This window comes from Aspergillus thermomutatus, assembly GCF_002237265.1.
Source record: "Aspergillus thermomutatus strain HMR AF 39 chromosome Unknown NODE_62, whole genome shotgun sequence".
Lineage (NCBI taxonomy): Eukaryota > Fungi > Ascomycota > Eurotiomycetes > Eurotiales > Aspergillaceae > Aspergillus > Aspergillus thermomutatus.
Window position 1 is genome coordinate 27,512 of NW_020798111.1, and position 23,574 is coordinate 51,085.

The 23,574-nt window shown below is 52.5% G+C and overlaps 9 protein-coding genes across 9 annotated transcripts; 2 read left to right on the forward strand and 7 right to left on the reverse strand.

Annotated features, from left to right (window-relative positions):
• Positions 1-784: 784 nt before the first annotated feature.
• On the forward strand, positions 785-1,915 carry CDV56_103901 (carbohydrate esterase family 5 protein; the record flags this gene model as incomplete). The annotated part of the gene is made up of 1 exon (XM_026757520.1): positions 785-1,915. The coding sequence occupies one exon, from the start codon at positions 785-787 to the stop codon at positions 1,913-1,915; it is 1,131 nt and encodes a 376-aa protein (XP_026615580.1).
• Positions 1,916-2,147: 232 nt separating this feature from the next.
• CDV56_104031 (FAD-binding oxidoreductase) lies at positions 2,148-3,827 on the reverse strand (the record flags this gene model as incomplete). The annotated part of the gene is made up of 5 exons (XM_026757650.1): positions 2,148-2,652; positions 2,701-2,936; positions 2,984-3,329; positions 3,377-3,480; positions 3,531-3,827. The coding sequence occupies 5 exons, from the start codon at positions 3,825-3,827 to the stop codon at positions 2,148-2,150; spliced, it is 1,488 nt and encodes a 495-aa protein (XP_026615581.1).
• Positions 3,828-4,914: 1,087 nt separating this feature from the next.
• CDV56_104310 (uncharacterized protein) lies at positions 4,915-6,462 on the reverse strand (the record flags this gene model as incomplete). Its single annotated transcript, XM_026757929.1, has 7 exons — positions 4,915-5,282; positions 5,344-5,411; positions 5,472-5,546; positions 5,600-5,901; positions 5,961-6,031; positions 6,104-6,220; positions 6,273-6,462. 7 exons carry the CDS (start codon positions 6,460-6,462, stop codon positions 4,915-4,917), a joined length of 1,191 nt encoding a protein of 396 aa, XP_026615582.1.
• Positions 6,463-9,169: 2,707 nt separating this feature from the next.
• CDV56_104695 (uncharacterized protein) lies at positions 9,170-9,887 on the reverse strand (the record flags this gene model as incomplete). Its single annotated transcript, XM_026758314.1, has 2 exons — positions 9,170-9,560; positions 9,619-9,887. 2 exons carry the CDS (start codon positions 9,885-9,887, stop codon positions 9,170-9,172), a joined length of 660 nt encoding a protein of 219 aa, XP_026615583.1.
• A 375-nt stretch (positions 9,888-10,262) lies between these two features.
• On the reverse strand, positions 10,263-11,962 carry CDV56_104791 (carotenoid oxygenase family protein; the record flags this gene model as incomplete). Its single annotated transcript, XM_026758410.1, has 2 exons — positions 10,263-11,855; positions 11,915-11,962. 2 exons carry the CDS (start codon positions 11,960-11,962, stop codon positions 10,263-10,265), a joined length of 1,641 nt encoding a protein of 546 aa, XP_026615584.1.
• Positions 11,963-13,633: 1,671 nt separating this feature from the next.
• Positions 13,634-15,115, reverse strand: CDV56_105066 (T6SS phospholipase effector Tle1-like catalytic domain-containing protein; the record flags this gene model as incomplete). Its single annotated transcript, XM_026758685.1, has 3 exons — positions 13,634-14,850; positions 14,897-14,911; positions 14,962-15,115. 3 exons carry the CDS (start codon positions 15,113-15,115, stop codon positions 13,634-13,636), a joined length of 1,386 nt encoding a protein of 461 aa, XP_026615585.1.
• An 808-nt stretch (positions 15,116-15,923) lies between these two features.
• Positions 15,924-16,661, reverse strand: CDV56_105247 (class I SAM-dependent methyltransferase; the record flags this gene model as incomplete). Its single annotated transcript, XM_026758866.1, has 1 exon — positions 15,924-16,661. The coding sequence occupies one exon, from the start codon at positions 16,659-16,661 to the stop codon at positions 15,924-15,926; it is 738 nt and encodes a 245-aa protein (XP_026615586.1).
• Positions 16,662-17,225: 564 nt separating this feature from the next.
• Positions 17,226-19,109, forward strand: CDV56_105351 (uncharacterized protein; the record flags this gene model as incomplete). The annotated part of the gene is made up of 2 exons (XM_026758970.1): positions 17,226-17,721; positions 18,376-19,109. 2 exons carry the CDS (start codon positions 17,226-17,228, stop codon positions 19,107-19,109), a joined length of 1,230 nt encoding a protein of 409 aa, XP_026615587.1.
• Positions 19,110-19,570: 461 nt separating this feature from the next.
• Positions 19,571-21,553, reverse strand: eng2 (putative GPI anchored endo-1,3(4)-beta-glucanase; the record flags this gene model as incomplete). The annotated part of the gene is made up of 1 exon (XM_026759147.1): positions 19,571-21,553. The coding sequence occupies one exon, from the start codon at positions 21,551-21,553 to the stop codon at positions 19,571-19,573; it is 1,983 nt and encodes a 660-aa protein (XP_026615588.1).
• Between the last annotated feature and the right edge of the window lie 2,021 nt (positions 21,554-23,574).

Here is a 23,574-nt window from a genome sequence, read left to right on the forward strand (position 1 = left end):
AAACATGAGAGCCAGCTGGCCTTGCTAAGCTCATTTTTGAGGCTTTGACTCAGGAATACGCCTTTGCGATGGGATGAAATTGCGGGACTGACATTGGAGTCTCACAAGCAGGAAGATGAATGATGCTTCTCGGTCTTTCAGGTCGATTTACCAGGCCTCCGACGGTCTGGCCTCGCTGTATGGATATGAATATGGCTAGAGATGTGCTGGCTTGAGTCAACCATGACAAGAATCTTCGCGGAAGAAAATCTGTCGCACGATTGATTCAGATATTCTTCGGCATTGAGCTCTCGGTATTTGAACAGAGATCTCAAACTCGAGGCAACAGGCCGAGCCGCTTTCTCTCGCACTGCTATCCAAAACGATCGATGGTCGTGACTTGTCCGTCGAAGCCCAAAGATGAAAGTGAAACTCCCCCCGGGGGGATAGAGATCGAGAGATTCCCCGAAGATCCTCCGTATCCAAACTCCAGTCTACAGATCACAGCCCTAAGGGACTAACGTCCTATCTCGACCCTGGCTTCCTCTGGATGCGATGAAACAGGGGCAGACATCGGTCCAGCACAGCCTTCGAGTGATGGTCGGCATTTATCTTCCTCGGCTGAGAGTAAGTACCGGTTTCAGGATGGAAGGCCGGAGAGGTATAAAGACTCTGCTCGCGTCACCACCGACTAGACAGCCAGAGCAGAGCAGAGCAGACAGGATCATTTCATTCTCATCAGTCACTCGTTCACTAGAGCTGGGCTCATTCATTCATTCTTTTCGAGGATCACTTTTAAGACAAAATGAAGGCATCCATCACCACCGTCCTCCTCATCGCTGGGCTTGCCGTCGGTGCACCCACCAGAACCATTCATTCCGACCTCGAGAAGCGTCAATTCGGCACCGGCACCGATGGACTGGCTGCTCTAGCCTCCCTCTTCCCTATTCTGGGCGGCTCTTCCACCTCCTCGTCCGGTGCTCTGGCCTCTCTCTTCCCTATTCTGGGCGGCTCTTCCACCTCCTCGTCCGGTGCTCTGGCCTCTCTCTTCCCTATTCTGGGCGGCTCTTCCTCCTCGTCTGGAAGCGGCTTCAGTCTTCCGGGATTTACCTTGCCCACGTCAATCCCCGGCCTGGGCAGCCTGGGTAGCTCCGGCTCCTCTGGCCTTTCGGGACTGAGCGGGCTGAGCGAGCTGAGCGCAAGCACCGGAACCGGCTCGACCACCGGCTCCAGCACCCAGGCAAGCAGCAGCGCTGTCGCCAGCGCCAGCTCCGGCACCAGCTCCGGCCTCTCCGCTCTCTCCGGCCTCCTCGGCGGTGAGTCACCTTCCCCCTTCAGCAAACCCCACACGCTAAACAACCCAGAAACCCTCGCTAAACGCGGACTCACAGGCTCCATGACCGAAAACGGCGTGACGGACAAAGACGCCTGCCAACCGCTCACCTTCATCTTCGCCCGCGGCACCTCGGAACTCGGCAACATGGGGTCCATCGCGGGGCCCCCCGTCGCCACGAAGCTCCGCTCCCTGCTCAACAACAAGGTCGTCGTGCAGGGCGTCGACTACCCGGCCTCCATCGAGGGCAACGCCCTGCTCGGCGCGGCGGGCGGGCCCACGATGGCCAGCCTGGTGAAGCAGGCGCTGGCGCAGTGCCCGGACACCAAGGTCGTGGTGGGCGGGTACTCGCAGGGCGCGATGGTCGTGCACAATGCGGCGAGCTCGTTGGCTGAGGGCCAGATCGCCGCCGCGGTGCTGTTCGGGGATCCGTTCAAGGCGGAGGCCGTGGGGAAGGTTGCGGCGGCGGATGTCAAGGAGTTCTGTGCGGATGGGGACCCGGTTTGTCTGAATGGGGTGAATGTGCTGGCGCATTTGAGCTATGGGGATGATGCGGCCGAGGCGGCGCAGTTCCTGGTTACGGCTTCGGGGGTTTCAGCCTGAAGTTGAGGTTAGGTGGAGGTGAAATGGATGGATATGATTTATGGGTAACTGGTTGATTGGTTATGGATGGAATTGTGGTTTGTCGCTCCTTACTGGCATGGCGCTGGCGCTGGCGCCTTAGATAGATTCGATTCTCAAGGAATATCCTGTCATTGAATAAAATTCATTCTACATACCATTATATAGCAAAATCTATAACATTGCGGCAACCATGTTGCATTGGTGACATCGTTTAGAAAACCTTGAATCCACCAGGCATCAAAGTCTGGAACACAGCGTGCGGATCGTACTTCCGCGCAACCCGCTGCAGCTTCTGGTGGTTCGCGGCACCGTACCCAGGGAAGATGGACTGGAAGCCAGCCGCGTCACCCATGTAGTTGAAGGCATCGTACAGGCCCGCGGCCTGGGTGGCATTGTTGATCTTGTAGGTGGTCTCCTGGACCCACGCGGCGACGATCTCATCGTACGCGGAGCCGATCCACTCCACGACCTCGGCGTAGCAGAGGTAGACCTTGGAGGCGTCAAGGCCCAGGGCGTTGCCGCCGCGGGCGGCGGTGGCCTCCATCCAGGAGGCGCCGATGGGCTGCCAGTCCAGCTGGATGGTGGAGATGTTGGCGGCGGGGATCTGCGCGTAGAGCTTGGGGAGCTCGGCGAAGAAGGTGTTGTTGATGAGGCTGATGCCCTCCAGGAGTTCGTCGTACGTGGTGCCCTTGACGGTACCGGCGACGAAGACGTCGCTGGGCTAGTTAGCAGGTGGCCATTGATGTGAGGGGAAGAGGGCGTACTTGATGTCGTCGACGACCATGGCGCCGAGCTCGGTTGCGAACTCGGCCAGGGTCTTGAAGCCGACAGTGCTGCTGATGGAAGGGATGTCGGTAAAGGGCTTGAAGATCTCCGGGTACGAGGTGTCCTCGCTGTCGTAGAACAGGATCACGGATGCCAGGAGGGAGTCTCCGGGGACCAGCGCGGGAACAATGTGCGACTTGGGGTCCGAGATGTTGGCGGCGTAGGTGGCGGCGGCCTACTACAGTCAGTTGGAGATTCCACGACAGAGGAGCAGAAGCACACCTCGAGGAACTGGTCGACGTATTCCGCAGACACGGTGTGAGCGCCAGCCCAGATCTTGGGCGACTTGATTGTCTCGATATCGAAGCGCGTCACCAGACCAAAGTTGCTGCTGCCGCCCTTCAGAGCCCAGAAGAGATCGGGGTGGCTGCTCTGGTTGACGTTGACGAGAGAGCCGTCCGCAAGCACGACCTCGTAATTGATCACGCTGTCACATCCCCAGCCCACCTGGTTACCGTAGAAGTTGACGCCCCCGGCCAGCAGCAGACCAGGCACACCGACGGGGGCCAAGCGACCACCGGGAACGGCGAGACCGTAGGGCTCGAGGAAGTTGTATACATCGATCCAGCTGTTTCTATTAGCAACAGGATACCGCACACAGCGAAGATGACGCACCGATAAGCAGGACCCAGCGAGAGGACGGACTGGTCCTCCGACAGAGCCATGGTGGTCAGGTTGGACATGACGATCAACACCCCATTGTCGATGTTGTTCGAGCCCTGCATTCATCAGCACATGATCACAATATCAGTCTTACAGGATTGTATACTCTAATGCCCATGTGGCCACCCCCTCTCACGGCAAACTGAGCGTTGGCCTTGACGAGCTTCTGCAGACCCTTGGCCAGCTGTTTGCTCGACTGCGGGCGGAAGACACAGCCGGGAGACATGATCTCGGTATTGGACCAGAAGTTCTGCGTCTCATAGTCGTAAACCGCATTGCCAGCGTAGAAAGTCGCACCCGACAGGTTACCCTTCAAGGCACTGCAGCCGTTGGACGACCGCTGGCCGATGGCCGAAGCGGCAGCGAGTCCCGCCAAGGGGAGGAGGGAAGAAGCCACACGCATTCTGGCAAGAGAAAACAGAAATTAAGGAAGACGGAGAAAGAAGAAGAGGATGGCAGAAGTGGACTTCATGAGGGAAAGGAAGAGTCTTTTGTAGTGAATCTGAACGGCGGGCGGGAGTGGGATAGATAGTACACATGAATCAGTCGTCGACTACCCGATCGATGTGAGCGTTGTTCGCTTGGAACTAACCGAGTAATGACCCTGCGCATGCCGCATGGAAAACCGACAGAATGACCGGATGCTTCTCAACCCGTGGAGACTCACAGTCTTCTAGGCGACTCTTAGCCTCGATCTAGTCGCCGGCTAGGCTCAGGGGGCGTCGACCCTCGGAGATGAAGATGCGACGCTGCCGGATGAAAACCTGCATAGATTAATGAGCAATTGTGTATCAAATTGAAAGAAAGCTGTTTCACCTAGAGCCGAAAGTATGCAAGATTTAAGCATAATCTCACTGAAAGTGTGCAGAGATGAACCATGGTGATAACCTCACCGTTGCCGTGTTTCTCTGCCTCGTGGCTTTTCGAGGGAGCAGAATCCACTTCGATCAACTCTCTGGACGCATCCAATCCGGGAAGAGCTTGGAGCCTTGGAATGCTCGCTACGTGCACGCATCTCCACTGCACGAGGCATCGATCTAAATCATTGTCATCAATCGGCTCGATCGATTGTGCTCCAGGTCGGTCGGAGTACCTGCACGTTTTCAACGGTCGCTCCGAAGTGGATGCCCTGCTTTTTTCGAGAATGTGAATAAATCCAATCAATTATGGGCATATTGTATGACTTACCGTGGGGAATTCTCGTTGTGAATCTCGTTGTTTACCACTCAAAGGGGATGGATATAGTCTCCTCGGTCATCCCGGAAAGAGAATATCCACCATAACCACTCGACTACGGAGTAGAAATGTGTCTAAACAACCATTCCTGGCGTAGGAGAAATAGTAGTGTAAAAATGTGTTCAACAGAGAAGCACCAAGAGACTTGGCAAGCCACGAATGTCTCATTCCCCATTGCAGAAGCCCGCCATCAAAATGCAATAACCAGAATAGAAAATTAATATTGACATTGTTATTAAGGAAATCATTATATCTTACGCCTTTCGTGTACTGGAATTATCTACGTTGAACTCGACCGTCCGAATAATCCCACCGTCCAGCGGTGATTCGGACAAGATATGCTCCTCGCTGGAATTATCCGCTCCCCCCTTGAGCGTGGCCAGGTACTGGGTGCTCGGCTCATTGGTGAACTTGGGATTGTCGCTGCGAGGGATCGAGGCCAGCGGATGGCCGTGCTTGCGTGAGCTGCCGTGGTTGTAATTGTTTCGACCACTCGACGACGACAGGCCGAGCAGACGGGGAAAGTATCGACGGACGAAAGGTCGCATGGCCGTAATGCACCCTCCCAGGATCCCCAGATTCAACTCGATCGTGCACCACATCAGAGCGTTGGTCGTGGCCCCTGTCGTTGCAATTAGCACTGGACCGTGGCAGAGCGCAGAATCTCCTGTTGGAGAGCTCACATGTGAGATCGGTACTCTTCAACAGAGTGTAAAGAGACGCCAGTCGGATACAGCTGACGATCCCGACGCTGGTAGAGAAAGTTAGTTGGACGGTGATGGCTTCGGGTCTTGTCAGAGAGCACACGTACAAACATCCCATTCCCAAGATCAAACCCACCGCAACCTTCTGTCTCGCGGGCATCTGCAATCGCCGCAACCAGGGTCTGCGTTGCAGTCTTGTCAGCAGCGGCTCCAGAATCAGACCATCCATACACACATAGGAACCAACACCGTCGCAAAGTCGGTAAAGATGCCCAGCCCGGCGTTCGCAAAGTAGAAGACAGGTCGGTTCATGCAAGAGCCTCCAGTAATCGACACATCCCACGACTTGGCGATCGGACTACAGCTGAAGATGTTGGCTAACACACTGGCCACATTATACCCAACAGCTATAAAAGCAATTGTCCATACTGCCAAATGAAAACCGCGCGTGGGAAAGATTCGAAGGTAGAAGACGAGGACGGAGACTTTGGTAAACCCGGTAGCCGCGCAATAGATGATCGCAGCAATCACGTTCAACTAGACGAAAAGTGGTATGAGTATGTGGGAAGTAGCTCGACGAGTTGGGCGCCCAATACCTTCAGGAAATGAGGAGAAAAGTTCGACAAAGGCGTATCCCACATGTGATTTCCCAAGCCGTAGTTCAGCACTACCATCAGAGCCTCCCATTAGCCATCACGGGCCTTTCAGCCAGAGCTTTTTTGAATCAAATTTCACTCACTAGTCAGGGTAACTCCGGTCAGAACCGCAGATAGAGCCTGTCGAGAGCGCGTTAGACGAAAGTCGCGAACCGCCGCGTGCGAGAAGCTTGGGCCTACCAAGGCCATAATCATGAGATCTGTTGTCCATATTAGCAAATCAAACACAATCGGACCGGACGAGACACGCACAATCATCCATTTGAAAAGAGCGCACGACGAACAATCGGGTCCAGGTCCGTACCAGCAAAGCGATCGCCGCCAGTGGGACAAAGACACAGTTGACTATCAGGAATTTCGCTCCACAGGACACCGGGTCAATAAAGTTGGAGGTCATTCCTGCTGGCGGCGGCATCGCCGGTACAATCTCTGTGCTTGCCATGATGCCGTCTCGATTGCAGACTGCTGTAGAACGCCTTCATGAGGCGAAGAGTTTTGGAGTAGACCTACTGCGAGGTGTCAGAGCTCCAAGAGCATCTGCAAGTGGGAACTAGATCCTTAAGACCAGGCCCGGGACGGACGATCATGGAGTTTCTATTTGGTATTTGAATCTTGAAATCACCAAAAACAGAGAGAGGGAAAGACGCTCCACGGGGATGTCAAAGCGCAAGCCAATACCACCTAAGGTTTGGGCTGAAGCGACGGTCCATTATGTGCGTGACGACTGGACGTACAATTTCCTAGAAAAGGGTCGAAACAGAATGGTCCCAATTTTTGTGGTCGATTAGTCCACGAGATGATCAGCGTCGCTCAATCTGGATCCAGTCCATGCGAAAGAGGCTCTCTTTTGTACATGTGCCCTCATGACCAATAGATATTAACAGAGCAGGCTCTGTTCCATAGCCAAGATAGCTGGCCATGACCATGCACGAAGTATGCGAAAAACTCCAAGACTAGTCCCGAAATCAAAGTCTTTGTGTCTCTAGAACTGAGCCACGAGGTCGGTCATCTTGGCATACATAGGAAGTGACTGGCCAGATTAACTGCATCAAGCATGTCTCATGAGACGGTCTTTAAGAGGTCATCCATGGTCCACCGTCCAACTTTGTTGAGCCGTCCCTTTTCCCGGCTTCGTAGTTCCCCCCACTTCTCATGAGTTCGGTGCCAAGCAAGCTCCATGCCCTCCCTAGAGTCTGCTAGAGTGTATACTTGTGCCACAGTGGCCCACTGCCCCTTGCTCAGAAGGGTGATTGCTTGATGCACCGTCAAAGTCAATCCGACCCAGAGTTCAGTAGTGCCGTCGCCGTGGAATTACGATCTGTGTGCCTTCTTCCTAGTACCACAGCAAAGGGCTAGTCTGTCCGTGCCAATGACTAATGTAAAAACGGGGCCTTGTAATTCGACGAGACGATAATCCTCGGTGTTAATTGTTGTTTTCCTTGCTTGCTGAGTCATGTTACATCTTGTCATGATGTTGACTTTGTCAGGGTTGAGAACTTGACCATATTGGATCCGCCCATATATTTTTAAGTCATGGGTGTTGCCGCGTTGTAGCTATTCCATGGATCTGATGTGGGACAATGGCATTATCTGACATTCTGAACCATGGGAGAGAGGGTGAAGTGCGAGTTGTCAAATTGTACCTAATCCTTTGGGCGTGTACGGGGCAGACTCGGAGTCTTCCGACGTACCGAACCAGATCCACTCGTGAGCATTGCCAAGTTCCATTCTGACCATTCGACGAGATTGAGAGGACATTCTCGGCCAGAGAACATATGAAACTTTGCGTCAATCGCATCGGATTTCTCCTGCAACTTGGGGTTTGCATATCCATTGAACGAGGGTAACAGCACAGTATCGAATTGACAGAAATAGCTGCTGCTGCACATTCTCTCTCGCCCATGCTGCCCGAAATACGCTTACTCTCTTAGAGATGAAGACGGGGTCCGGTATAATATTCACCGCAGCCCCGCTATTGTGTGTCGGTAGTCGGTACTCGGTCAAATCGTCAATATTATTGTCGAAACACCCACAGGAGTCCGCAACCTGCAGGTTCATCCTAGTTAATCCCTGAAGAGGGTAGATGCAAGGTAGTTCATGCAGAAGAAGCGACTTGAACGAATCCTTGAAGAAATGCGCAGTTTGTGGCGCGATGGAAATTTCCGGCTCGTTCAGGGGTCGTGTTGATCGTTCTGAGGTCTTGCTTGGACTTGATGTGATAATCTCTTGCTTCCTAAGAAAAGCTCCTGTCAGCCATGTGGAAGACAACATAGAAAACTGAAAAGGCACTTAGCAATGAGGACATTACAAATCCTCATTGTGAAAATCAAATTCTCGGCAGCTTGCCAGTGAGGCAGAGAGTGGGACTAGACCAGCTATTATTGATTGTGGCTTGCCGATGAAGTTCTCAATATGAAGCCTCAGGCCAGCTTCGTTTATATCATGAGATGCAATCAATTATTCAGAATAATACTTGTGCAAGTATAAGATAGGAGTTTATAGTAGACTGAGCAGATAGACTGAAGTGCAAAAGGATGAAGCCTGAAAAGGCAATGCAGGCGAGGTCACGAGGTCTGCTGCTATGCCTTGGACCTGCCTGCCTCCTCCTCCTCCTTCGTCCAACTACTGCCAACCCTCTGTTCAATCTACCTATTCCGTATACCTTTAGGCTTCGCTCCAGCATCCTGGCGTGGCTTGTGTCCTTGAATCTCAGGCTAGCTCCGCTGGTCTTTCCTTAATTCTTCTGTCATAACTCTCTTTCTGCGAATCGACGTCAAGATCTCTCAGGGGTTGCCAATCGCACCCCACAAGATCATTCCTCTTGTTCAATCACAGATTGGGAAAATGGTGGTGATTCTGGGGAATGGGGAAGGGATGATCCCTTGGGTGTTCCGACTCGGATAACCCGAGCAGTTGGAATGGAGGAAAGCATGCTTGACTTTGAGTGACGCGGAATCATGTAAGACTCCATTTTATGAGGAAATGCTTTCTTCTTAAAGAGTCTGGTCAATGCGATCCAGTAGTGAAATTTGAGCACTGGCATTATGGAGAACACTCCGTCGGGTAAGGTATATTTCTCATTAACAATAAGCAAATCCAGGGTCAACGCTCTATAGCAAATCATATCAAGCCAGCATTAACAAGATCCCCTACCAGTCCTTGAAGTAGACACTGTTATAGTCCCTCACTAACTCATCCACATCTTCCTTTTTCATCCCCATCTCCGCCCTTCGCGCGTTGGTCGACTCATATCTTTCCCGAACCGAAGACAGCATCTCCTCTCGTAGCTTAGCTCCTGCTTCAGCCTTTGAGAACGCGGGATCCTGCCGGCGACTTCCCAGCCTGTTTTCAAGCGAGTCCTGATAATCAAGAGTCGTTTTATCATTCCGAGCAAAATCATACCCATGGCACACGGGGCAGGACAGGTCAACCGCACAGCCACCAAAGAGCTCAGGCCACACCCGCTGACAGCCGGGACAAAACCATCCCAGCGTGCCACAATAGGGGCAGCGGCCGAAGAAGTAATGCTCGAGAACATCACTACCGACCGTGAGACAGAAGTCCAATAAGGATAGAACTGACAGGGTATGGAACTTACCGCCCGTGAGGTCGCACAATCAGGTTGGCTTCACCGTCCCCTTCATTTGCGGATTGGAAGCTCTGAAGGTACGTTTCCAGCCTCTCCTTCTCGCGCGTGCGGTTCCTATCATGGTTCTCCTCATCTTCGCCTTCGTAGTAGACGTTCGGTCCATCTAAGGTGAAATATCCCTTGGACTGTGGGACGCGCCAGTTCACGCGCTGCACGATGATGCAGGGTGCGCTTGAGCTTGGATCTTGGGTGGCTGAAGCAGACTTGACGACGAGCATGGCTGCTCTTTTGGGGGTATAGACCAAGATCAGGTCGCCCGGTTCTACGTCTTGGGGTAATTCTCCATTGTGGCGAAACCGGCGGCGTTTTGGTGTTGGGAGAAAAGTGAAATTCAGGAGATTGGTAGAGGAGTCAGATAAGTATCAGGAGTCGTGTGGTATTGATGACGTAGAGTGTCGCTTAAGGAGCCAGAGAATTGTCGCAAGGACCTGGCTGATCATTTATCAAATACAATCCGTTTCAGAAAATCAATCTTAATTGCAAACAGGAAGTACACGAGCTGAAAACACAGCAGGGACAGAGGGGCACCTGGGAGTACGATCTCGGCGGCAAGAGAATTCTGGCTCGAAAATGGTACAGCACCAGATTATGGCCTAGTAATCCCCCGTGGGCAGCCCTGCACTCGCAGGAACATGCTGGCCATGAAAGCCGAAGCCTACCGGTCCGTTGAGATGTGCTCTACCCAGCTCAGACATATCGCGCGCGTCCAGACAGAGCAAGTAGCTTTTCCCAGTCTTCCCATCCAGCACAACGCTCAGGAGGACCCCGTCATCCTCATCAACGCCCGCAGGATCAGCGATAAAGATTGCTTCTCCAGGAGACTGACCATGCTGTTTCCAGACAAGAGTCTCTTTGGCCACGCTGTCGTATTTCATGATGCCGTCGAAGAAAGTCGATTCGTCGCGATCAGTCACGGCGTAGGTGTACCGATGCTTCTGCGTGGTATATTTCGGGTTCAGGGTAGGCAACTCGGGAGCATAGGCCTTGCATGCTGTCCAGTTGATAGATGCCTTTTTCGCCTCTGATATTGGGACCGAAGAGATATCCGGAAGCCGGAAGCTGGTCACCGCTGAACGACACCCATCACGCTTTCCTTGGACAAAAGCCTTTGCGCTGGGGAACGAAGAAAGCATATTCTCGTAGTATAATTTCTCGAGTATGCCTAGATCATCGAACATGACAAGTTCGGCCACGATGTCGGTTTTGTTGGGATCATAAGCAGAAGGTTCCTGCCATGCATTGATGGTGTGAAAGCAGAAAAAGGAGCGGCTTTCGTACGTCGCGAGGAGCCCTCCACTGCCCTTGCGGTCGACTACGTACCACGTCGCGGGTTTCGACGCGTCAAACGGTTGGATGGCTTCTACGAAAGAAGCCTCGAACTTTGCTGGGTTGATGTGCGAGTTCCACACACACAGGATCACGTAGTCTTCTGTTATTAACAACGAATGCAGGTATGCCGGAGTTCCAGGGAATTCGGCCAGAATCGACGTAATGCCAGTTGAAGCAGACACACAAAAGATGCGATAGATGGCTCCTTCAGGACCAAATGCTAGATTGAAGTTGTATACGTCCCCTGTGACTGGATCGGATCTTGCATGAGACGCCGACAGGGGGCCGGTCAGATCAGGATGCAGATCCTTTTGCGCAGCGATACCAATGGGTTCGAGAGTCTCAGGATCGATTTGCTTGTATTGGCTGGCGTCAGTTTTTGCATACAGAGTCTTGATTCCGGAAGCTTTCGTCCAGCGGTCACCGGTCTCATGGCCAAGACCAGGCATGTTGACCGACAGCGTTACTCCAATGTTGTGACAGGATGGTTCGTTTTCCGGGGCATAAGATGTCTGCACCTTGTGGAAGACAGTCCTGCAGGGATCCCGCTTTTGGCCAAAGCTGAGTTTCTCTAAGGAGCCGGTCTTCCTCACTTCCTCGATCAACAAATCTGTCGAGAAGCGGGAGTTGTAGAAGACGCGCGTGGACGGGTGGGACTCATCTGGAGCCAAGATTTGGAATCGATGGGTCTGGCTGAATCCGTCAAACCAGTGAGATATCTTCAATGTATCTCCATTGTCCGTGTCAACCGTATATTTTCCTGGGCCCGTGCGATAGAGAACACCTGCCGCGTAGGAAGGGATCTGGCCAGTCAAGGAGAGTTCGACTGGCTGGCGTTCCTCATAGTTGGCGTCGAACTAGGGAGTGTACCTGGTCAGTAACCGTTCCTCAGATTGAAGCATGCATTTCCACTTACCCCTTCATCATTCGGCCAGTCATTGAAGTATTCTTGGACGCTGGCCATCTTGCAACCAAAGAGATCTGACAGGAGTTGATTCTGAATGGGGTTATCTGAAGTTCTGAGTTCGACTGAATACGGGCCTTTGGGGTCGCCAGCTATCCAGGGAAGAATTTATACCTGCCCTGAGGACTCGCTCGGGGTGATGAAGTATCCGAATCATAAACTGGACGGCATACAACCAAATTCCCCAACATCAGTTGTACCATACTGACGCTCGTCAATCAGGCGGCCAGTCGTTGCGGGGGAACCCGACGGATACAATGCCAATTCCTGGTGGCGAGTGACGCATTCTGGTACATCAAATCATAGATTTTTGACTTGCAGAAAAGTGAATCTCGCTTTTGAAGAGATATACCTCTCTACATGGTCTAAATGTACCACGTATTTCTGGGATACGTTGACATTGAGTCCGCCTTCCTCTTGTTTGAGACGATTAAAGGAATACAAAGCGGGTATTTTTCGGGCCTTTCTCTATCTCTGATTCGCAAAATTAAGAAACGAAGCATGGACCCAGCATTTTCCCGATGATGGATGTATCTGAGATAGAGCACTGCCACTGGTTGCAATCACAATACCAGAAACTTGCCACGTGACTTCTCGCTTAGCAGTTGGGCCGTTGGCACACGTTGCTGGAGAGACAGATCGATGGAAGAAATGTAACATTAACCATCTAATCGAGATATGCGTGAGTGACATCGCCTACAATGGCTGGCTCCCACGGATCGAGCCAATCTGGTATGTCATCGAATATCGAATTGAAATCCATGTCATCAATCACCACCTGAATCCACGGATCAACCTTTGCGGGGGAAAGCCGTCGGTGAGGATCCAATCCCGCGCCTCAGCCTCGGCGTAGGCAACCAGATATCTATTTGGCACAGTCAATCTCCAGCTTATTATTACCCTGTGTAGAGACATTGACACCATGTGGATACACGCCAGCAGCAGTGGCCGACAATGGAGCAAAATATGATTCCAAACCCCCTCGGCGGTCGTGATCTGAGATGTGAAATCTGTGCCTTCACGTTTCACCGCAGCGACCACCTCAAACGCCACCTACTCATCCGTAAGTGTGCATGCAAAATGCATCAAGGCTTGACTGATTGGCTTAGATAAACCACCTAAAGAATACCGATGCCAGTTCTGCAGCTCTACATATAGCCGCGGGTAAGAAGGCTCATGCGTGCCGCGATCGCTGTACAACTAACACGTTGTACAACAGGGATGTTCTTCGTCGACACTGGGCTACGTGCGCTAGACGTCTGGAATCAGGGCAGGAGATTCCCAAGGCGGATGCTGGAGGGAAACAGAAGCATGCCTGCGATGCTTGTGCCCGCCTGAAAAAGGCTTGTAATGGGCTGCAGCCATGTGCCGAGTGCGAGTCCCGCGGGAAACTATGTTCTTACGAACGCTTAAAGGGGGGTCGACCAACCCGGGACAAACGAAGGAAGTCGACTCTTATTTATGATGGACAGCAGGATTGGGAGACGAAAGGTTTCGGGTATCAGACTCTACTTCCGCCAAAGCCGACATGCCAGAGTTACCGAGCCAGTGCAGGAGCATTACCTGGGGTATCAATCGGCCCATAAGCGACCGATTCGAAACTTATGACATTAACCAGCAATGCGAGTACGCTAAGCGAAAGGAGACAAGCACAACTGAACCAGACAAGCTTCACCCGCATCTGACCCAATAGTCACGCAGGCCGTCGTTCTCAATCTGCCTCCATTCTCCAATTTCCCGGTCTTCTTCCGCCTTGTCCATCTCATTTGGCTTGTTGCCAAGTCCCAGGTTGTACGGTCGGTACCCTGGGTCGGCTCGCAACCGTCGAATGACACTGCCGTGAATTTTGGCATCTTTGGGAAGCGGCCGCCGCGAACCTCTTGTCTGCCATCGAGTCATACGGACCGAACCATCCGGCGTGATCTTTGGTCTTTTGAAGGGGAACCACTCCAGCAGTCTCCAGAAGAAAGTCTCGGTTCCTCTACCACTATCATAGTCCAGGGAATCGTGGATCCGAGCGCGTTCAGCCTGGCGTACGATGTCCTGGTTCTTTTCACTTTTGGCTGGATCTTGGCAGCCGAGCGCCTCAAGCTTTGGACTTTCGAACGTCAGCCCGGCCCTGATGGCTTCCTGGACCATCCAGGTCAAAGGGATATGGCTCGTGGGCCAGGACTTGCTCGGCCAGCCTCCCCCAACGTCGCCATGGTTTCCGGCGAAGTACACTTCCTCAAAGTCAGCCTCGAGCTCTGCAGGATCACTGTCATTGTCAGAGTCGTAGATGTTTTCGGCCCCTCTCTTCCACTCCTTAACGCTTTGCTTCCTCTTCAGTGATCCCGTACCAAGGTTGCTCTCGAAGAGTACTGGCTGGAACTTGATCCTCCGCTCATCAATACTGACGGCGTGTCTCATAATTCTCGGGCTGGGCCTTGTGCTACTTTCCTTGTTAAACTCGGCCACACTGTTGACAGTATCGAACAAGCCCAAGAAGTGGACTTGCCCGACGGGTCGACACATCGTCTCCCGACTCACGCTCAAGCATCGCATTGCACTCAAACGTTCCTCTTTATCCTCGCCCTCGGAGAATTTCCACTGCGTGAACGCCTCCCAGACGAAGGGAATCAGTTCCTCGTTGTCCGCGGAGAGGAGGCCTATATAATCGAGCATCTCGTTGAGGAATCGCGCTGTGTAGGCGCCTCGAGAGAAGCCAAAGAGGTAGATTTTAGCGCCGGGTACCCATCGGCGCGCCAGGAAGCGGTAGCCTCGAATGACGTGCTGATCGAACGAGGTCGCAAGGGCAAGGTCAAAGGCCTTTCGAGTCCAAAGGTTGCCGCTGGGGCGGAGGACGGCGTGAGCGACCGAGCCGGGCGTTATGTCTGATCCAATGCCAGCTGCGCCAGATTAGCTGCTGTCATTGAGAATCGGCGACGTACGTACGTTGGTAGTAGCAGTCTATGCTCGTTAGCACAGCATTCAGTGATTCGGTCCCCGATAAAACATACATCTATTTTCCTTGGTCCGATCTAGCATTCGAAAGATCTTGAGGATGTTACTCTCGCCGCCGTCTGCGCGAAAAGTGTTTCCCGTGCCATCGAAACACAGGACGAGTTCTCGCGTGGGCGCATCACACCTGCGTTCAGAGTCATAGTCCATCATGTCGGCAGTCGCGCTTTATTGATGCACATGAACAATACACAGGCTGGAGATTGTCAGTGCGCAATCCTGTCTGGCGAAAGCTGAGACCGATGGAGTATATAAGAACCAGCACATTTGAAGCGAGGGCCCGTGAGTACGACGATCAGTCCTCAGGCGAAGGGCCTCATTGCCCAGGCTCAGCCTTGTGCATGGCCACCAGGCGTCCACTGCGTAGATAGCATTTTGTAGGTTTGTGCCAGGATTGGCGTACGTCAGACATGATTTGGTGTTCAGGTGGAGGCCAAAATGCCAATCTTTACTTTATGATTGGGATTCGGGAAAGGTGTTTGTCGATCTTTCGTGTTGATCTCAATAGCGGCGGTAGTTGCAGTTTGCGAACAGTTGGAACTCTTGAGGTCCTCCAATGATCACATAGTGGCATAACATGGGCAAATGACAAACACCTTGATCTGTTAGCTACATATTACTAGAATGAAGTCAGACCAGCACGCCCATAACTATAAGGTTCGACGCAGCTGCGAACTGCAGTTTCGTGGCGCGGATCGTGTCTCGGCGCAACAAATCACACCGCCAGATGAGCTGAGTAGAAGCCTTACACTCGTAAAGGAGGGCTGGAAGCTCGAGCTGAACTGCTGAAGTAGTGCTTACTAGATCCATCATATGTACAGAGCCCAGTGCCTCGCATCCAGCCTTACACCACCGCCTGCTTACAGAACAGAGTAGCACAGCTCCACATAGACCACGCAGTCGCGGCTCGCCGACGCCATTGGAGTAATCCGTAAATAGTCAAAAGAGATGGCGAAAAAAGTCAGGGACAGACACCCTCACACACCAGAAACGGAAACTCCATCACCTCCCGCCTCCCATCCTCCCAGTCCTCCACTTCCTTGTCCAACGTCCACCCAACCCACACCTTGACTTCGGTGAATCCCACCTCCCGCATGAGATCCTCCATCCACCCGCGCGGAATCCCATGCCTCTCCACCCCCTCCAGCTTATCCTTGGGATGGAACAGCCGCGCCTCCGGGCCAAAGTCCTCAAAATCCGTCAGCGCAACCCGACCCCCGGACTTGAGACAGCCGCGGAGCGTGCTCAGGAACGACCTGAGGTCGGGGACATGATGCATGACGAGGTGGGAGAGGATGAGGTCGAATTTCCGCCTCGCTCCCGCGCCCGGGCCCGTTGATTCGGTCACGGTAGCCGGGGGCAAGGCTGGATCCTCCGGGTCCGTGAGTAAGTGGCAGATAGGCGTGACATTCTCCGGTGCGTTTGGTTCTGAGAGCTTCGCGTTCAGCATGTCGACCATGCCCTCTGCGGTGTCGATGGCTACGATCTGCTTGACGTGCGGCGCGACGCGGAGGGTGAGCAGGCCTGTTCCGCAGCCGACTTCGAGGACGTCGAGGCTCTGCGCGCCATTTGATGGAGTGGTGAGGAGGGGGTGGAGGGTTTCGTAGGCTAGGCGGGTGGCTTCCTGCACGGAGGGGTTATTGTCCCAGTTGGCGGCTTCGGCGTTGAAGCGGTCGTTTCCTGTTAATGGTTGGGACATTGTCACTCTGGAGAGAGAGATGATTTTGATCAGAAATTTGATGATGATGGTTTGTTTACTCTGGTTGATCTGGAGTACTCTTCGGCATCGGTTACCCCAATGCGGGGTCACGGAGTGGATCTTTGCTTGATGCTGGTCCCTGTAGTCTTTCCCTCTGGTTCGTCTGTTCATCAACGAAAGCATTATTCTCTCGGAGGTTGTGGTCTTTTTGTTATGGTGTATACTGGATCCATTACAATCAAGATCTTTCACATGGACAAACTCTGATATCTGCTACATTGAGATGTAGACGAAAGTGGCCACCTCAATATCTGGTAGAACTCACGATATACTCGCAGGACAATCTGACCGAAGATTGAGTTCAAGTTCCGTCTATGAGACATTATTGGAACATGTTTTACTTCGCAAGTGTCTATCAAGAAGGTTTCCGTGGGCAGACGGGAGCCATTGAGTCTATTTATTTGGCTTGCTGTGATCCCTCGGATACTATTTAACTGATCATAAGAAGCAGAAGACTTTTTTCATTTCGCCTTTTATCATTACACCCTCAACTCGCAGAACAAGATGACCTCGTTCTCCTCTTTTACTCTGTCTCTCTTCATCCTACTGGCAGGCTACCTCAGCGCCATCTGCGCAATGCCTCCAAATCCTCCTACCACACCCCAACGAGACCCTTACGGATCCGACCGCATTCGTCTCCTCACAGGCACCTTTGCCATCACCACAGGCCGCGCCGTCCTCATCAGCAGTGTGTACCATGCGCTCGTCACCCTCTTCTACCCACCAAATACCAATAACGGCATTCTTTCCGCCATCTGTCCTCACCCAGAGAACCTCGACCCACAAATCTTCACCTCGAGTCCCACCGTAGTTCTCTCCCTCCTAGCCATCGCATCAGGCTCCGCCATCCGACTCTCAGCGTTTGGAGGCCTAGGTCGAAATTTCACATTTTATCTCTCAGCGCCGGATCGATTGATCACTGACGGTGTCTATGCGTACGTCCAGCATCCGAGTTATACGGGGCTAGTGCTGGTGGTTCTGGGATGTGTCGGCCTGTTTTGTCGGTGGGACGGGGCGATAGGAGCGTGCTTTTTGGATAAGAATGTGATTGAGAGGCTTAGTGGATTGGGGGGGATAGTGATAGTGGTATTGGCGATGACAGCTGTGATGATATTAGGGGTGCGGGTGAGGGATGAGGAGAGGATGTTGCGGGAGAAATTTGGGAGGGAATGGGAGGTGTGGCATGCCAGGACAGCGAGGTTCGTTCTGGGTCTTTGGTAGGCGATAGGAATGGTCAATTGATATATCAGTATAAACCATTGACCATCGTTTGTGATATGTGCCGATGGAAGAGCTCAGGATGGCCCGAAAACAATGACATCATTGAGTTGGAGAGGACTGGCAGTATATCACAATAGGACAAGCATCTAAACGGAGCATCGACATAAGAACAACGATCTGATTGATATTCCGGATTGAGGCAAGACATTCAATTGAGACCAGCCCATCTGCTGTCACTCTTTTGCTTCTGGTGTTGAGAATGGACATGCGATAGTCGCTGTCATCGGAGTTGGTCCGGTGGAGTCAGTCTCGTGCTCCCAGCTGTCAGTTCCCCTTCGACTCTGCCCACATCATCCCACTTCAACTTCATCCATCTTCCCTGTCGTCTTCTTTGCTCTTTTCGATAAAGTTCAAAATCAATTGAATTGGATAGCAATCATGGGTATCTTCGGTCGCTTCCTTAGGTTGACCACCATTGGAGGCGCCGCCACGGTCGGCGGGTTCTTCTGGTACACGCGCAACGACGTCTTCGAGCCGCTGCCTCTGACCGATCGCATCTTCCATTCCGCCCGGTTCAACGTCCTCAATCCCCTGCGCAACCCGACCACCCACGATCTATGCATCCGCAGAGTGCCCTTATCGGACATTGACCCCACCCTCCTGGAGAAGAAGGGAAAACTGGTCGAGGCATTCTGCGCCGGAGTCTGGAGTGGCTGGGGTACACACCGTGCTGCAAGCATTCACTCCTGCAGGGCTAACAACAACCGTCTAGGATACGCGTTTCAACGCGCCTACCTCGCTCGCAAGTATCAGGGCCCCGAAACCGCCCACCAGCTCTGGTCGCGATCCGAGCTGCGCTCCTCCTCCTATGAACCCGGGACCCTGATCACCGACCACTTCGAGGTCGTCGAGAAAACCCCCGATCGCATTGTCGTGCGGTGCGGTGCGTCCCCCCGTGTGCAGGAGGTCCGTCCCTCCGATGGTCTGTTTGAGATGTCTGTGAAGGTGAAGCCGGAGGAGGGGGTTGCCGAGTTTGGTCTCAAGAGCTGTTTCTTCCAGGGGCTAGGGAAGGCCGAGACGCAGCCTATGCCGCCGCATATGGTTTGGCTGCATCAGCAGTATACCAAGTTATGGATGGAAACCGCTATTCGGAATGTTGTGCGGTGATTCTTCCATCTTGTTTGTATATATGGCGCAATTGAACGATCTAATGCTTATCTTTGGTTAATAGCCTGTTTATCCAAGCTTAACACAAAGCACCAGACAACCACAACAGACAGACTCATTTAAGCCATGTGATAGTGATACTGTACACAAGGTAAATGCAGATCATAGCCCTAAGCATGAAAGAGGGCATGGAGAACTAATTGAGATGAATATTTGGAATTGTATCTAATTTTCGGTCTACATACGAGCATAGTAAATAAGTGAACAATTAAGGCCTTGGTGCCTGAAGAGAGCCACCAGGTAATCAGAGGGCAGGATCTGAACGAACGACAACGCAAGCGAAACACAAAAGGCACGTTTCTTTCTAATGTACAACAGGGGTATTGTAGGAAGGTTCGAGTCTCCCATGTGAATGTATATTTCAAGAAAGGAAAACATCAGCAGCCACCATCTGCCACCGACTATGCCAGAACAGCAATGAACATGGCACCGATCAGGCTGGAAAGACCAACCGACATTCTGCTTGCGCCGCTGCTGAGACCAGGAGTGAAGAGAACCTCAGAGGGCGCGGTCAGTGTCGCCGAGCCTGTTGCCGTGCCGGACGCACTTTCACCACCAGCGGTCGGCGACCAGGTAGCAATAGCAGTGACGGATGTAGCAGCAGAACTTCCGGTGGGCCTGGGAACGCGACGCGACGAAGTGAATGAACTGGCGCTAGAAGAGCCACCTAGAGCAGCAGCGCCGGATGAGGCTGGCACAGGAATTGTGGAAGGTGCAGCAGATGCAGAGGCAATAGAGCTCTGCTCTCCAGAGTCGCTTTGGGCACTGTCAGAGTCATCGAAGGATGCCGTGCTGACAGCTTGGGAGACAGGTTCCGGAGCTGTTGTGGGGATTTCAGAAAGAGCGCCTGCGGTCAGCTGGGATGCGCCAGTCTCGGACTCGGTAACAGTACCAGCGGTAGAGGCAGCAGCGGCAGAAGTTGCGACGGCATCAGCGGCGGGTTGCTCACTTGCGGCGGCAGTAGGAGTAGCAGCGATGGAAGTTGCAACGACCTCGGCGCCAGAACTCTCACTAGAGACAGCGTTGTTCTTGCCACCAAGGGCAGCTGCAGATGAACTTTCCTCGACAGGGCAGATAGTGGTAGTCGATGTGACATAGACGGTGCTAGTTGATTCTAACTCCGAATCACCGCCCTCAGCCGCAGACGCAGTGGGAGCAGCGGTGGCAGCTGTAACAGCGGGAATAGTCGTGGACTCGGCAGACGAGTGTGTGGCGTGATCGGCAGCGGAGGTTCCTTCCGCCACTGCGTTAGTCTGAGCTGTCTGGGGAACAACGGTGGTCTCAGCGGGGACGGGAACGGTAGCCGTTGCGGTATTGGCAGCCTGGACCGAGACTAGAGTGCTTTCGACCTTGGGGGTTGTGGCTTGGGAGGTAGCGGCGGACGAAGCAGCGCTGGCGCCGTACTGGTAGACCTTGATGGAGTTGATCTCCCAGTAAGCCTCTTTGAAAGCAGCGGGGTTCTGAGCGACGTAGTTCACACAGCTCTGAGTGGCGCTGCTGGAATCGCTCATGGGGCAGTTAGATTCGCCAAAAACACCACCGGCCCAGTCACCGCAAAAGGTCGTGTCAATGATGAACTTTTGTGCCTTGAAGCGCTCGGAAAAGTCGCAGGAGCCCTGCAGGTGCGCCATAGGTGTTCCGAACGAGGAGGTATCGGGGTTGCCGCCGGAAAGCGAAGCGGGAATCTTGCTGCGAGCGAAGAACCAGATCTTGATGAAGGCGTCAGTCCACTCCATGGCATACACACCACCCCCCGCCTCATTGAAAGGAGTGCCGGAGCTGCCATTGGTCCCCTTGACAACACATCCGACCGTGCCAGAAGCCTCGCCACACTCAGAGGAAGAGAGGGTGCCAGTCATGTCGTTGCTGCCCGAGACATCGCAAGTGCCACTGGTGTGAAGGACGATCTCGTTTGCCTTCTGCAGGTTGACACCTTCGATGATATCAATCTCGCCGTCGTTGGGCCAGTCCTTACCGACGGACCAGAAGGCGGGCCATGTGCCGCAAATGCTGCCAGGCATGTGCTCGATATCGATGACATACAAACCCTCTGTGTAGTACTTTTTCGACTCGATCCGTACGGAGTCACGGCCGGGGCCGTTGGGGTTCAGCGTGTTCTCGTAGTCGACACCCATATAGAAGCTACCGCTCGAAGTGACTTTGACCAAACCGGATTCTTCAGCGAGGCTCTGGTTGACGTACGTGACATAGCCATTAGTAGGGTCGGAGCCGTCGAAGAATGTCCAGTCATTGATGAAGCTTTCGCCCTGCCAGGACTCTACAAGCTGGTATGTCTGCGATTCACGAGCCTCCAGGGCTGTTGCTGAGACCAAGGACGAAGCAATGAGCGATCCTACACTCAACAAGAGCGATGAGGGGGCCATTTGCACTCTTGGGTAGTCAAAAAAGGCTTTGTTAAGGAACGACGGTCACCTCAAGTTCGAGGTGATGAGACGAATGATGGAAAAGATCTAGGGAACGGAGCCGAAAAAACAATTCCAGCTGATCGCTACTTAGGCGAACAACAGAAGACACAATTGATTGTAAAGAATGAATACACACCGTCCAGGGTGTAGCAATAGATGGTAAGAAAGGAAGGTGCAAAGGCAGAATCGATCTGCGATGATGAATTGAGGAATGAGAGAACGTAAGTGGCCAGGAATTGCCCAGCTTAAAAGAAGGAAATAATGAAAGAAATGCTTCAAGCTGAAGAGAAGATCAAGTATGTGAGACCATGACAACAAAGACTGGAGGCGAACGGGAGATGCCAATGATATAGCAATGAGAGCAGGAATGCTCGACCCATTTAGCCGCGCCTGGTCTGTGCTTGCCATCGCATGGAAACAATAATGCCAGTACGTATTATTGTCACCGTGGTCAATAAGCTGGCGCCTCATTATTGCCGTGGTCCATTCCCAAGGCGCCATCCACATGTCAGTATAGGCTTGGGATTGGAGGGTCCCTCTGCTAGTTTGTTGTCGAGACCAGGTCCAGAAGGCCGAGACGAGCCGTCATGAAATCACTCGCTTGAGGATACAGACCGTAAAGAGTGACGAATCCTGGCTGCCAGTGGTGGCATTCGTCGAGACTCGAGATCTTCCATTTTTTCCCAGCTTCTTGAGTATGCAGGGTGGGCGATAAGGAACTGCATTGGTGTGGTGGATATGCGGTTAGCAAACCTGAAACAGGTGCAGCCTCCAATAAGCATGGAGAAGTAGGTAGATGAAACAGGGGAAGGCCTTTTTTCGTCCGCAGAAAAGGACGGTCTGTTTCGCAGTGTTGTGGGTGAAACATCAAAGAAGAATAATAACAGTGACTCGCAATTGTCAATCACCATTGTCTATCCTTCATTATTGTGTCTTTGAAGCCTGCACTGATTGTCTTTGTGCAAAACTTGAATGTCCTTTCGACTTTCATGGTAGTACATAGTATGACCACAATCCACATTCTGGACGTCTCAGCATGACTCGTGGTCCTGTGAGGATAAGATTGCCGGTCAGCTCACTGTCGGACAGACAACTTTGCGGACAATGCTGTGAATCAACAATTGATATTAACGCCTGGAAAGTGATTGAGAATTATCCTCGCTCGGAGTCAGGGATAGGCTTTACAACCAATCAGTGGACTTGGTAACAAGCTGAGTCTAGACTCTAGACACTTTAGTGGAGCGACCGACCGTGACGCCGTCGGTCTTAGGGTGGATATGCGAAGCCGTCCATCTTGCCTGGGAGACGGACGACATGTGACAGAGGCCAGCAATTGGCATTTTCATTCAATGAAAAGGCGACTGTGAAATGTGACGAATCTCGACTGCCGAAAATTCCTGCTGGATGATCAAAGAAAGACTATCCAATAAGGCGTTAATGATTCGCGCTGCGGCAACACCAGGGACAATCTCATCAAACTGAGGAATTTGGCCATAATGGTAACCATCACGTGATATGCTAAGCTCAGAGCACCAAATATGGAATAGTGCGCATGGTTCATCAGCCACAGTAATTATACAGCCACATGTGGCTGTTCTTCGAAGACAACTGCAATTCAGTGGACTCGATGGAACTGCCCAGAGTAAACTCCTATCCTGAGAGGAAAGACAGGTCTCCTGATGTTATACTCCATACCTGAGTATTGTGTTCGATCACTAGCCTTTCTTGAAATATTATTTTGCACTACAATGATTCTCTATTGGTCATATATTGACGCCTTCTCACCAGAGATATATCAATCCCCAACATTCACTTAAACACTAAACTTATTGACAAAACAGCTATAGTTGGTGGCATTAGCCTTGTCCTTGTGGAATCTCTGTAAGACCCAGCTCTCTGTTACGGCGTAAAAATAGCCACATATTCTGTGGGAGAGTGGTACCTGATCGAGTGACCCTCCCTATGGCTAACTAACCAAT